The sequence below is a fragment of the Vipera ursinii genome (genome assembly GCF_947247035.1).
Source record: "Vipera ursinii genome assembly, chromosome: 1".
Taxonomy (NCBI): domain Eukaryota; kingdom Metazoa; phylum Chordata; class Lepidosauria; order Squamata; family Viperidae; genus Vipera; species Vipera ursinii.
In genome coordinates this window covers 183,317,911-183,331,795 of record NC_139512.1, presented here as the reverse complement: position 1 = coordinate 183,331,795, position 13,885 = coordinate 183,317,911, and the positions used below count along the sequence as shown (strand labels likewise).

Genomic DNA, 13,885 nt, shown 5'->3' with positions numbered 1-13,885 from the left:
CCAATCTAGGATGAAAAATTGTAAAGTGGGAGCTAAAAATCAGTCATGGACAGGAAAGACCATTGACTTTTCTGTACAAAAATGTAAACAGGTAATCATGAAAGTACGACAGATCATTTAATGATTATTCAAAGTTACAACAGATCTCCCCCCCCCAAAAAAAAACTATATACAATTCTGTTTCAAAGTTAAAAATTCTATGAACCCACCCAATCATTTGCCCTTAAGAATGACTGGTTGGGTTCTGTAGAATTGTTAACTTTGCAGAGATGCTGCAGCATGCCCATATATCTATTCTCCCCTCCATCCTGCCCTGCTGGGTCCCCAAAGGCACTGGTCCTGCTTTGTTCCCCACCAGATTCCAAATGGTTCTTTTCCACCCCTCACAATCCTGTGCTTATCTTTTGAAGATTAGCAGAACCTAGGAGGCTGGGAAGAAGAAAGGCACATGGGAGAATTCTAGCAGCCTCATTTTTAGCCTGTTGTGATACCTGAGCTGCTGTACTGGGCAAAGTAGCTTCATTGTTCTCACTGTCAGCACAACCAGGTCAGTTTACAAACACACAGGCCTTTCTATCCAGCATGAGGAGGAAATGTTCATGCTTTTAGGAGTAATTCAAGCAAAGCAGCTTTAAACTGGCGAGTCCAGGAGGTAAGTATTGTAGTGGACCAAAACCCCTGTTGTGTTACACTGGCATTTGGGGAACTAAGGCATCCTAGGAATCCTTAGCTCCCCAAATGCCAGCATAACACAATGGGGTTTTTGGTTCTTTGCAATCCTTAGCTCCCTAAATGCCAGCATAATGCAACAGAGCTAAGGACTGCAATGGACCAAAAGCCCTGTTGCCAATGCCAGCTTAATGAGTGGGGAGGAAAATATAATAACTACAATGTCAGGGGTTTTGGAGGCCGTCCAAGAATGTAATTCAGGAAGTAGAACTGGGGCAAAATGCAGTATCCCAGATGGTTAGTGGTGTTTCTCCAAACTTCTAGCAACACCCTTGGATGTTTACTGGGCTAGGATATTTCTCTCTCTGTGGGGGGTTGGGGGGGTGATTTAAAGGTTAAAAAAATAGTAAAACCACACATGGGTTAGGCCCAAACTACCTACAGGAAATTTTACTCCCATATCTTCTCTGTTTGTAAATGTTAATTGTGCAATGGATATATTTCAGCATTTTTGTTGGGAGAAAAAAATGTTTCCTCTTCAGAGATATAAAACCGCATCCTTATTACAATTACATAGAGTGCAGTTGAGCCATTTAAGTCATTTGTGGAAAGTTAAAATCAGCCAAATTAAGCAACACTCTGGCAATGTTGTTTACTTACATAATTTACTTAAGTTTCAGAAAAGCATTTGGAAAAGCAGATCACAAACTACTTCTTTATAAGATAGAAAAATGTGGGATAGACCACATCACCACTAGATGGAATCGCAACTAGACCAACAGCATTCAAAATGCAGTCCTCAATGGAACTACTGTACATTTACATGGAGGGAAGTATGCAGTGGGGTACAATGATTTAGACAAGGAGATAGAATGGTCATCAAATTTGCAGATGACACCTTGCAAAGAGGAATAGCCAATACTTTAGAAGACATACTCAATATTCAGAAGGATTTTGACTGACTTGAGCATTGGATCCCATCCAATAAGATGCAGATCAGTGGTGAGAAAAGTAAGGTCTTGCACCTAGACAGGAAAAATCAAATGCACAAGTATAGAATAGGTGGTATCTGGTAACTGAAAGGGATTTAGGTGTCCTAATGGATCACGACTTAAGTAAGAGCCAACAATGTGCTGCAGGTAATTCAGTGCAGTCCTAGGAAGTATCAATAGAGGGATAAATAAAAGGTAAAAAGGTAAAGGTTCCCCCACACATACGTGCTAGTCGTTTCCGACTCTAGGGGCCGGTGCTCATCTCCGTTTCAAAGCCGAAGAGCCAGCGCTTGTCCGAGGACGTCTCCGTGGTCATGTGGGCGGCATGACTAGACGCCAAAGGCGCACGGAACGCTGTTACCTTCCCACCGTAGTGGTCCCTATTTTTCTACTTGCATTTTTAAGTGCTTTCGAACTGCTAGGTGGGCAGAAGCTGGGACGAGTAACAGGCACTCACTCTGCTACGCAGCACTCGGGATTTGACCCACCAAACTGCCGACCTTCTGATCGACAAGCTCAGCATCCTAACCCACTGAGCCACCGCGTCCCAGAGGGATAGTACCTCTTTAGTATTAGAGCCCTGGTGGTGCAGTGGTTAGAATGCCATGCTGCAGGCTACTTCTGCTGACTGCCAGCTGCCAGCAGTTCGGCAGTTCGATTCTCACCGGCTTGACTCAGCCTTCCATCCTTCCAAGGTCAGTAAAATGGGGACCCAGATTATTTGGGCCAATATACTGACTCTGTAAACTGCTTAGAGAGGGCTGTAAAAGAACTGTATATAAGTCTAAGTGCTATTGCTATTAATACAGGACTAGTGAGGTAACTGTTGGTATACTGTGCCCAGTACTTGTCACCACATTATAAAAAGATGCTGAGGTCCTAGAAAGAGAAAAGAGAAAAGCAACAAAGATGATAACAGGTCTGGAGGCTGAATGATACGATGAATGGTTAAGGGAACAAGGTCATGTCTAATTTATGAAGTGAAGGACTAGGGGTGACATGATAGCAGTCTTCCAATACTTGAGGGACTTTCACAGAGAAGAGGAGGTTGACCTCTTCATCAAAGCAACTGAAGGCAGGACAAGAAGTAATGGGTGGAAAATCATCAAAGAGAAAACCAACCTAGAATTAAGGGTAAATTTCCTGACTATGAGAACAATCCCCTTCATGGATTACTGCCTTGTCGTGGCGAAGGGGCTTGCGTAATTCAATGAAGCTATGAGCTATGCCGTGCAGGGCCACCCAAGATGGAAAGATCATAGCAGAGAGTTCTGACAAAATGTGATCCACTGGAGAAGGAAATGGCAAACCACTCCAGTATCTTTGCCATGAAAACCCTATGGACAGTACCAAAAGGCAAAACGATATGACGCTGGAAGATGAGCCTCTCAGGTCAGAAGGCGTCCAATATACTACTGGGGAAGAGCAGAGGGCTAGTACTAGTAGCGCCAGAAAGAATGAAGTGACTGGGCCAAAGCCGAAAGGACGCTCAGCTGTGGATATGTCTGGTGGTGAAAGGAAAGTCCGATGCTGTAAAGATTCTTTCTCCATAGGAACCTGGAATGTAAGATCCATGAATCAAGGAAAGCTGGACGTGGTCAAACAAGAGATGACAAGACTAGACATCGACATCTTAGGAATCAGCAAACTAAAATGGACAGGAATGGGTGAATTTAATTCAGATGACCATCAGGTATACTACTGCGGGCAAGAATCCCTCAGAAGAAATGGAGTAGCCTTCATAGTCAATAAAAGAGTAGGAAAAGCAATACTGGGATACAACCCTCAAAATGACAGAATGATCTCAGTTCGAATCGAAGGCAAACCATTCAATATCACAGTAGTCCAAGTCTATGCCCCAACCACCAGTGCTGAAGAGGATGAAATTGACCGGTTCTATGAAGCCCTACAGCACCTTATAGAACTAACACCAAAAAATGATGTCCTTATCATCATGGGGGATTGGAATGCTAAAGTAGGAAGCCAAAAGATAACTGGAATAACAGGCAAGTTTGGCCTTGGAGTACAAAATGAAGCAGGGCACAGGCTGATAGAATTTTGTTAAGAGAATACGATGGTCATAGCAAACACTCTTTTCCAACAACCCAAGAGACGGCTTTACACATGGACATCACCAGACGGTCAACACAGAAATCAGATTGACTATATGCTCTGCAGCCAAAGATGGAGAAGCTCTATACAGTCAGTAAAAACAAGACCAGGAGCTGACTGTGGCTCAGACCATGAGCTTCTTGTTGCAAAGTTTAGGCTTAAATTAAAGAAAGTAGGGAAAAGCGCTAGGCCAGTCAGGTATGAATTAAATCATATCCCTGTTCAATATACAGTAGAGATGACAAATAGATTTAAAGAATTATGTCTGATAGACAGAGTGCCTGAAGAACTATGGACAGAGGTTTGCAACATTGTAGAAGAGGTAGCAACCAAAACCATCCCAAAGAAAAAGAAATGCAAGAAAGCAAAATGGCTGTCTGAGGAAGCTTTGCAAATAGCTGAGGAAAGGAGAGAAGTGAAAGGCAAGGGAGAAAAAGAAAGATATTCCCAATTGAATGCAGAATTCCAGAGAATAGCTAGAAGAGATAAGAATGCCTTCTTAAATGAACAATGCAAAGAAATAGAAGGAAACAATAGAATAGGGAGGACCAGAGATCTTTTCAAGAAAATTGGAGAGATGAAGGGAACGTTTCATGCAAAAATGGGCATGATAAAGGACCAAAATGGCAGGGACCTAACAGAGGCAGAAGAAATTAAGAAGAGGTGGCAAAATTACACAGAAGAACTATACAAGAATGAGCTTAACGTCCCTGATAATCACAATGAGGTGGTCACTGACCTCGAGCCAGACATCCTAGAATGTGAAGTGAAGTGGGCCTTAGAAAAGCTGAGCAACAACAAAGCTAGTGGAGGTGACAGTATTCCAGCTGAGCTATTCAAAATCTTAAAAGACGATGCAGTAAAAGTGCTACACTCAATTTGCCAGCAAATTTGGAAAACTCAACAGTGGCCACAGGATTGGAAAAGATCAGTTTACATTCCAATTCTAAAGAAAGGCAGTGCCAAAGAATGTTCAAACTATCACACCATTGCACTCATTTCTCATGCTAGTAAAGTTATGCTTAAAATTCTACAAGCTAGACTCCAGCAGTATGTGGATCTCGAACTACCAGAAGTACAGGCAGGATTTTGAAGAGGCAGAGGAACTAGAGATCAAATTGCTAACATACACTGGATCATGGAGAAAGCTAGAGAGTTCCAGAAAAACATCTACTTCTGCTTCATTGACTATGCTAAAGCCTTTGATTGTGTGGATCATAACAAACTGTGGCAAGTCCTTAAAGAGATGGGCATACCAGACCATCTTATTTGTCTCTTGAGAAACCTATATAGAGTGCAAAAATTGGGTTGAAACTAAACATTAAGAAAACCAAGATCATGGCATCCGGCCCTCTCAATTCCTGGCAAATAGATGGGGAAGAAATGGAGGTAGTGACAGATTTTATTTTCCTGGGCTCCAAGATCACTGCAGATGGGGACTGTAGCCAAGAAATTAAAAGACGCTTGCTCCTTGGGAGGAAAGCCATGGCAAATCTAGACAGCACACTAAAAAGCAGAGACATCACCCTGTCAACAAAAGTGCGTATAGTCAAGGCTATGGTCTTCCCAGTTGCAATGTATGGCAGTGAAAGCTGGACCATAAGAAAGGCTGAGTGCCAAAGAATTGAAGCCTTTGAACTATGGTGCTGGAGAAGACTCCTGCTAGTCCCTTGGACTGCAAGGCGATCAAACCGGTCAGTCCTAGAGGAGATCCACCCTGACTGCTCTTTAGAAGGCCAGATCCTGAAGCTAAAACTCAAATACTTTGGCCACCTAATGAGAAGGAAGGACTCACTGGAGAAGAGCCTAATGCTGGGAAAGATTGAGGGCAATAGAAGAAGGGGATGACAGAGAATGAGGTGGCTGGATGGAGTCACTGAAGCAGTAGGCGTGAGCTTAAATGGACTCCAGAAGATGGTAGAGGACAGGAAGGCCTGGAGGAACATTGTCCATAGGGTCGCGATGGGTCGGACACGACTTCGCAACTAACAACAACAACAACAACAACATGAGAACAATTAGTCAGTGGAACACTTTGCCTCCAGAAGTTGTGGGTACTCTGTTACTGGAATTTTTCAAGAAGAGATTGGACAAACATTTGTCTGGAATTGTATAAGGTCTCCTGCTTGAGCAGAAGGTTAGAATAGAATAGAGCTGGAAGAGACCTTGGAGGGCTCTAGAGATCAAGTACCCAAACTGCAACCCAAATCCCACTTATGTATCGCCAGGTGCTGGGTGGGCGTGGCCCCCTGGGTGGGCGTGACTACAGTGGAAATGGCAGGGTGGGGGTGTGGCCAGGGTGGGTGTGGCAAGCTCAATGTTGCTCTGGTGGGTGGAGTAGTGGACAGGAGGGCATCTTGCTCAGTGGATGGGGGGCATGGGGGGGAGGCTCCTGAGCCCCACAGCTCTTCTGAGGAGGGAGGAGGAGAGTGGGGAGGGGCTGTGCTGGGATCAGGGCTCCTCGTGCCTTCTACTGCCCACCTGCGCTCTTTTCCCAAAGATGCTGTGGCTCCGCTTGCCTGGCAGGGAGGGGGTGTGCTCGCACACAGGGATGAACATACAGCTGCTGCCTCGCTTTCCATGCTGTGATGGGACTGGGCTAGACTGGGCGTGGAGCCTCCTTGTGGCTTCTTTCCCCGTGGACATGGGGAGCACCCACCCCACTCGTTCTGGGGCAGCTGCCACTGTCCCACGCTTCCAGCCTGTTGCCGGCCAGCTGGGTGTGCTGGGATACCCCCCCTTCAGGCTCCCTTGGCCTCTCCACCCCTCCAGGCTGGGGCTGGTCAGATTCCTCCCGTGGGTAGCCCTACGCTCATCCCCGGCCAGCCCTCCTCCTCCTGCTCCTTCTGCGGGCAGACCGTAGCTTACCAAGCTGGGCGGCACCTCTCCCTGCACACGTCCTCAGGCAGAGGATCCAGGCAGCCATGGCTCCCGCTCCCCTCCGGCCTCCATCTGCTGAGGCCTGACCTCAGTGTGCCTGGCTGGCTGGTGATGGGCTGGAGAGCACGGGATGGTGGCAGGTGCCCCAAGACAAGTAGTAGGTGGCATGGGTGCTCCTGATGTCTGTGGGGGAAGAAGTGGCAAGGAGGCTCCGCACCCAGTCCAGTCCAGCCCAATCTAGCCCCGGCACAACACAGAAAGTGAGGCAGCAGCTCTACATGCGTCAGAGCCAACCCTTGCAGAATGCCCTTCTCCCGCTGCCCTGACCTGGTTCCTTACCTCTGCCCGGCTTGTTCCGTGGCCTTATGGCAGCGGCATTGGGCAGGAGGCAGCAAAAAAGGGCTTGCTGAGGATTGAGTCACATTTGCCGCCACCACCCTCGGAGCCAGCGATCAGCAGGGCCTTGTCATGGGAGGACTCAGGGTCGTAGGGGTCCAGACCGATGAAGCCCCTTATATTTATTTTGCAATCAACTGAAACTGTGGAACTAGTCCTGCCTTAAACACAAAGTTGAAGAAGGAAAACCATTTGGAGTACTAAAATGTTGCCAAAAAATCTTCATGGATTTGTCAGTGTAGTCACCAGGAGTCAAGGCTGACTTGAGCGTAACCTCGTCCCCCTCCCCCCCAAAAGGAAATCAAGTGCTGTTCTAAAGATAATTAAATGAGGTGTCCATATCTATTCAGAAAATACAGTTACTGACTAATAATATTGTCTGCATTATTAGGGATTGCTCAACTTGTTGATGAGAAAATAACAGTTTTTTTAAATTTTGAATTTTAATTAATTACAGCAATACTGATTTTTTTTCAGAGGGAACTGGTATAAAAATAAATAGAATATATTGATCACCAAACATATTCATCTGATATAATTTAAATAAGAAGGGAAATTAACATTCATTTAAAAATATGTATTTCTTATGCTTCTGAAATGAAAGAGTCAGATGAAATTGAAGAAGTATGAAAATAGGCTTAATTTTTTATAAACATAATGGTTTATTTATTTATTTATTTTTAAAAAAGAATACCAAATAATTGTAAATGTATGTGCTTGCTCAAGTTTCTCTTTGAAATAAAAATACAAATTAATTTTAAATAGGAGAATAAACATTTTGAATATTTTCTTATTCAGATTATTACTTTATAGCATAAAGCACTTTTCTTTTGCATACCATTAACAGACTTTTTAATTTTAAACTTTTGTTCTGTGATGTTTTAAAGATATGGTCATAGATCTGTTCCGAAATGCTGATGGCCTCAAGAATGATCTCAGAAATATTGTAGGAATGTCTACCAAAAGTATCAGTGCTTTCACAGAAATGCCTCTTTCAGAAAACAAAACACAGGCAAGTTTTTTAGGAATAATAACTATAAGCTAAGATGACTTTTCAGAGATTATATCATACATGCTCATCTGTGTAAAAATTAGGTGTGACTGAATGGTTGATATCAGTGGGTAACTCATCTTTTTCAGTGATGTATCTGTCTAATAATATAGGTTCACTTCCAAATCAAACCATAATATTTCAGCCTATGATAGTCTGACATTCTATTCAGTGGGCAAAAAGTGATGCTGATACATAGATGAAAAAAAAATTAAATCCCAGTGCTACAGGTAAAAAGTTAATTGTTGAGAGAAAGGGACATTAAAAAATAAACTGGCTGATTGTCAGTTAACATCCCAAAATGACAGTTACATATAGAGAAAAAGCAGAGGCTTTCCAAAATGTTTAATTCTGTTTTTCACATTTTTTATAAATCTGTTTGAATAAGGTTTATAAAAAACTACATTACCTTAAATGTGGGTTGAGTAATAGTTAGATCAGGGTGTTTGTTTCTGATTTTACACAGCAAGTTTTTAAATTGGGAAACATATATAGTCTGTTTCACCATGCAATAAAAAATAGATATATATGTATGTGTTCACCAGAGGAAAGAAAGTCTATGTTAAGCCATACCCAACTAAGGAAGCGTTAGGGCAGGCAACAATATTGGAAACATGAATATAGCATATGCTTGCATTTCATCAATAAGTTCTTGTTCTTGATCATGAAATAGCAAGATACAAAAATTAATATATTAATAGTTAAAGCTCAAGAATTTGAGTGCTTTGATTCCTGTTTTTGCTTACGAGATGTTAAGAAACTGCCTGATATAACAACTATCTATCTGCTGCTTTGTTAAATGGTCTAGGTCAGTGGTTTTAAAGAGAGCTGCTTAATTTAACCTGTATAGTGAGAGTTTAGTATTTACCACTCTGCTTTTTTTCATGCCAATACAGCTGATATTTCAAATACTGCAGCTAGAGTCCTGTAATACTGATACTGATGATGCTAAGCTGGAAATTATAGCAAAACAATTCTGCAACTTCTCCTTTGCAGAAAGGGCTTACAAATCTTATCTTTTGGGGATCACATTTCTGCGTTACTTAGATGTCTACAAATTCATCTATAAGGTTTGTTTCATGTGTTTGCTTTTCTTTGCCATTCTATGCATAAGGGGGGGGGATCCATGGGATAAACAGCCCATTTTAAAGGGATACATCAATTTAATGGGACCAGATGCGACTTGGGCAACTTTGTGGTCCAACATGATTGAAATTAAAATGTTATGAATACCAGTAGAGATGACTCTTTAGCATGTTTATTTGGAAGGAAGGAACAGGTGTAGACGAGGATACTTTTCAATATATAGATACCAGACAGAATTATGGAGCACAACTCATATAAAGTGCTGAGATCTATAAGTGAAAAGTAAGGTGTTAATAATAATAGCATTTATAATACATGAACATGCATAGTATTTCTTTATATGATCATTAGCAAAATATGTATGTTTCATATAGCAGAGGGAAGAAAGCAGACTATTTATACTTATGAAATACATAAAGTGGCCTCAATGTCACACTCTTACACACATACAAATGTATTTTGCTTTAAAAGGGTTCTATTAAGCCTATTTAAGCCTGGATTTTCCCCCTTATGCCACTGCAGGTGGTAAAACCTAGTGGACTTTAACTCATCACAAAAAGTTAAACTGATTTCAATCTGATGAAGACTTCCCTGAGAGGTCATTGGGAAATCTCAGACTATTAGCTAGACTGAGAAGTTGAAAAAACATGTTGGAAGAAGACAGTGGCGAATCATTTCCATATTTTTGCTAAAATAAATCTTATGGACATATCCAGGAGCAGGATTTCACTAAGGAGGAACATGTTTAATTCCCCCATTCTTCTATATGCTGGCACTGATCTCCCTTCATCTACCTGAGCAGAGGTGTGTAGCAAATGAAGAGGTTAACTACATTATACCACTGAGGATTTTAAAAGATGGGGACATAGTAGCTTGAGTTCCTGCATCCAAGCTTATTTCTGTTCAGTGATTGCTTTAGTAGTAAATGGAAAATTTAAATCTCTTCACTTCATCTCTGAAGCAATCCCTGAAAGAATGAAGTGAGACTCTATGGGGGGGGGTGTTTCTGGGTGGTTTTTGTTTTGTTTTTTACCTTCCAGGGAAATAAGAATAATAGAAAAAACAACTACCGGTATAATATATTTCAAAAAATCATTTAAAAAGAATATTCTAACTAAATTTAGTTTATAATATTGCTCAAAGTCTTAGTGTAACTATTGTCACTATTAATTATTGTTGTGCTTCCAAGACTATAATTGGACAGTGTATATACTCCTTTGTAGAAGATACAGGTAATCCCCGAGTTATGAGTGTACACTTAAGGCTCGTTCAAAGATACATGATCAGCGCTCCCTAGTGTTTATAAGCAAGTCCCAAAATTACAAATGGCAATTGTTCACCCTTATGAGTGACTTCAGTGGCACTGCAACATTCACCCTATTCCCCCCACACTCCTCACAACTGCTTCCCCCTCCCTTCCTGCTGCGCCGGACTCACTTACCTTGCAAAAATCCTCTTGGAGAGGAGAGTCAGCTTGCAAATGCTTTTCACACTGAGATTCCATGGATCTGGAGTCTGTGATCTCGCATGAGTGTTTGAAGTTGTGCCAATCATGGACCTCAGAAACTTTCATTCTCTGTGTGAAAGGTGCCTGTCTCCTGCTCCTGCCCCTAACTCCTTTCAGCCTGAAGGCAGGCCTGAAGCCTTCAACTGAGGGAGAAAGCCATTGACCCTGGAGCCTCAGAGGCCTCCTCCTAGCCACCTGGAACAAAGGCCAGGGGAGGCTTCTGCATGCCCCCAGAGGTTGGATCCAGCCCTTGGAGGGGTCCTCCAAGCTGCTGCCAACCAGAACGGAGCTTCCAGAGGTTGGATCCAGGCCTTGGAGGGATCCTTCAAGCTGTTTGCACCTGAAACAGAGATTGGGGGGGTGTTTTGCATACCTCTGGATCCAGAAGTTGGATCCTGGCCTCGGAGGACTTCTCCAAGCTGCTGCTGCCCAGAATGGAGTTTACGAGGCCTGGATCCAACCTCCGGAGGCATGCAGAAGCCTCCCTCCGATCTTCGTTCCAGGCGCAAATGGCTTGGAGGATCCTTCCAAGGCCAGGATCCAACCTTCAGAAGCTTCATTCCAGACAGCAGCAGCTTGGAGGACCCCTCTGAGAGCTGGATCCAACTCTGGAGGCATGCAGAAGTGCCCCCTGATCTCTGTTCGGGGTGCAAATAGCTTGGAGGACTCCCCCCCGAGGCCTGGATCCAACCTCTGAAAGCTCTGTTCTGGCCAGCAGCAGCTTGAAGGACCCCTCCAAGGGCTGGATCCAACCTCTGGAAGCTCTCTTCTGGGTGGCAGCAGCTTGGAGGACTCCTCCGAGGGCTGGATCCAACCTCCGGAGGTATGCAGAATCACCCCCCAATCTCCGTTCCAGGTGCAAACGGCTTGGAGGACCCCTCCAAGGCCTGGATCCAACCTCTGGAAGCTCTGTTCTGGGTGGCAGCAGCTTGGAGCAGTCCTCTGAGGCCTGGATCCAACCTCTGGAGGCATGCAGAAGCCTCCCCTGATCTCTGTTCCAGGGGTGGCAGTTGCATGGCTCCAGAGTTGAGGGGAAGCAGGAGGCAGGCACTGCAAACAGCGTGAGAATTCAGGCACCCATTCTCTGTGAAAGAGAATAGGTGCCTGAACCCGTGTGATATTATAGCACCAGAGGCTTCCATGGACTCTCCTGTCCCTCAAAAGCAGGAGCCGCAGCAGAGAGGAGACAGATCTTTTCAAAGTAAGCGAGTCTGGCACAGCAAGAAGGGAGGGGTAAGCATGAGGTTTCTTACTGGGTTGGGGAGACCTTGGGGGCCTGATCCATCTCTAGTCCCCCCCCCATGGCCTTCCCCACCCTGAGATACCTCATGTGCACTTAATGAGCTGCGGGCATTTTAATGAACAAGGGAGTGATCTCATTCAAGGTATGAGATTCACTCCCATGAGTTTTCTGAGTTAAGAGTGGAATGTGCAGGCTCCATTACACTCGTAACTAGAGGACTACTTGTATTTAAATGAGTGATTCTGTAGAATTCATTGAAATATTTGGAGTTATATGAACATTTAAATTGAAATTTTAAGTAGAGATTGTATTTATCCAGCAGTATGCAATGCTCAAATTGACATCCCTAAATCTCAGTGCAAAATCTAAACATACTGTGTTTCACGGATAGGGTGGATTTATTCAAAAGGGATATTATTACTTACCAGATAAGAAATCTGAAAAGACATTAGCCATTTGTTCAGTTGTAACAATATTATTTGATTCACGAGGATGCCTCCACATAGTAATAGACTAATAAGATCTCCAAAATTCATGTCTTCAAATTCAGCAAGTAGAACCTTGAAATTATGAATACTGTATACTATAATTACTGACTTCTTGGCAAGGGGTAGAGACAGGAATGGTAAGTTGTGGAACTAACAAATGGTACTGATACTGAAATGTTGATTTTAAAGGATGCAGCAGAGTGAAGCATGATGAACTTTCCATGAACTGGAGAATACAGGAATAATAACAATTCTTATTGAACTTAGCAGAAAATAGACTGCTTTTCATAGTTCCATTCTCTCCCTCAAATATATGAATTTTGATCTTTTGAGAATGTGGCCTTTAGGTATATAATCTTTTAAGCCCAATTCAGTCAAAGAAGGTCTAAATATATTGTGATTTGAGCAAGATAATTAATTAAACTTTAATGCTTTATTTAGTATCAGTTGAATGAAATATATCACACATGTCTCTTTTAAAAATATGTTTAGTTTGGATTATGATGTTGCTCTTTGTGGGCTTCTCTAGATGTTTTTCCCTAAAGAATTTCAAATTCCTGTGGATAAGGCATTAGAACTTCTGAAAAACATGGATCACTTGAGGATGCAGCTTGTATCCAATGTTCATCCACTCTTAGATGCAATTCATTCCCTGAAAAAACTGAGGATGACAAGACATGCACCACTTTCTAAGGTTTGTTTTAAAATGTGTTAATTCTTAGAAGCTAGAATTGTATAAAAAAGAAAAATATCAGAAGTCTAGAAAGTGTGTAATTTGCACAAAAGTCAAATTATCAGTTGCAACATATTATGGGAGGGATTCTTATTAGATTAGAAGCCACAATGTCACACTGAAGGAGAACAAATAGATTTCAGCATTTCAGAGAAGAAATATTGACAGTTTTTGCTTCCTTTTATTTACCTTTTATTTTATCCTGTCTGTCTTATTTATTACTTATTACTCTGTCTGTAAGCCACCTAGAATCAGTGGTGAAATTCAAATATGTGAACAACCAGTTCTCTGTGTGGATGCCGCTTCCGGAAGTCCATTCTGGGCCTGGGCAACAAAAAAATAGCTACTGGTTCTGCTGAAGTGGTGCAAACCAGCTGAATCCCACCACTACCTAGAGTCACTTCTAAGCAAGATGAGCAGCATCTAAATTTAATAAATAAATAAGTAGTTGCTTTAGTTTGGCCAGATTTTTATCTCTAAGTGAAGGGAAAAAAACCTGTTCAGAACTAACTCCACACATCTTTCTTGATTCTTGGTGTCTGATATCATCCTCTGTCAGCTGATAGTGGGATGACTACACTTGACCTCTGGATGGCTATGGTGGGACCAGCAGCCAATGAAGTGTCTAGTCTACTCAGCTGCTAGAGGGTTAAAGCAAGAACTGTCTACTAAACATAAATGTGTATGTGGCAGCCCTGAAGCAACCAAAAATTTGCCAAATTTCAATT

At 42.6% G+C, this 13,885-nt stretch overlaps 1 protein-coding gene across 1 annotated transcript in view; it reads left to right on the top strand.

The window, feature by feature from the left end:
* ABCA12 (ATP binding cassette subfamily A member 12) overlaps nt 1–13,885 on the top strand; it is a gene marked incomplete at its 5' end in the record, with an annotated part of 290,957 nt that overhangs the window by 80,775 nt on the left and 196,297 nt on the right. The window contains 3 exons of the mRNA XM_083369575.1: nt 7,937–8,061; nt 8,997–9,170; nt 12,954–13,118. Of these exons, the coding sequence (XP_083225701.1) occupies nt 7,937–8,061; nt 8,997–9,170; nt 12,954–13,118 (464 nt within the window). The remainder of the gene's footprint in view (nt 1–7,936; nt 8,062–8,996; nt 9,171–12,953; nt 13,119–13,885) is intronic.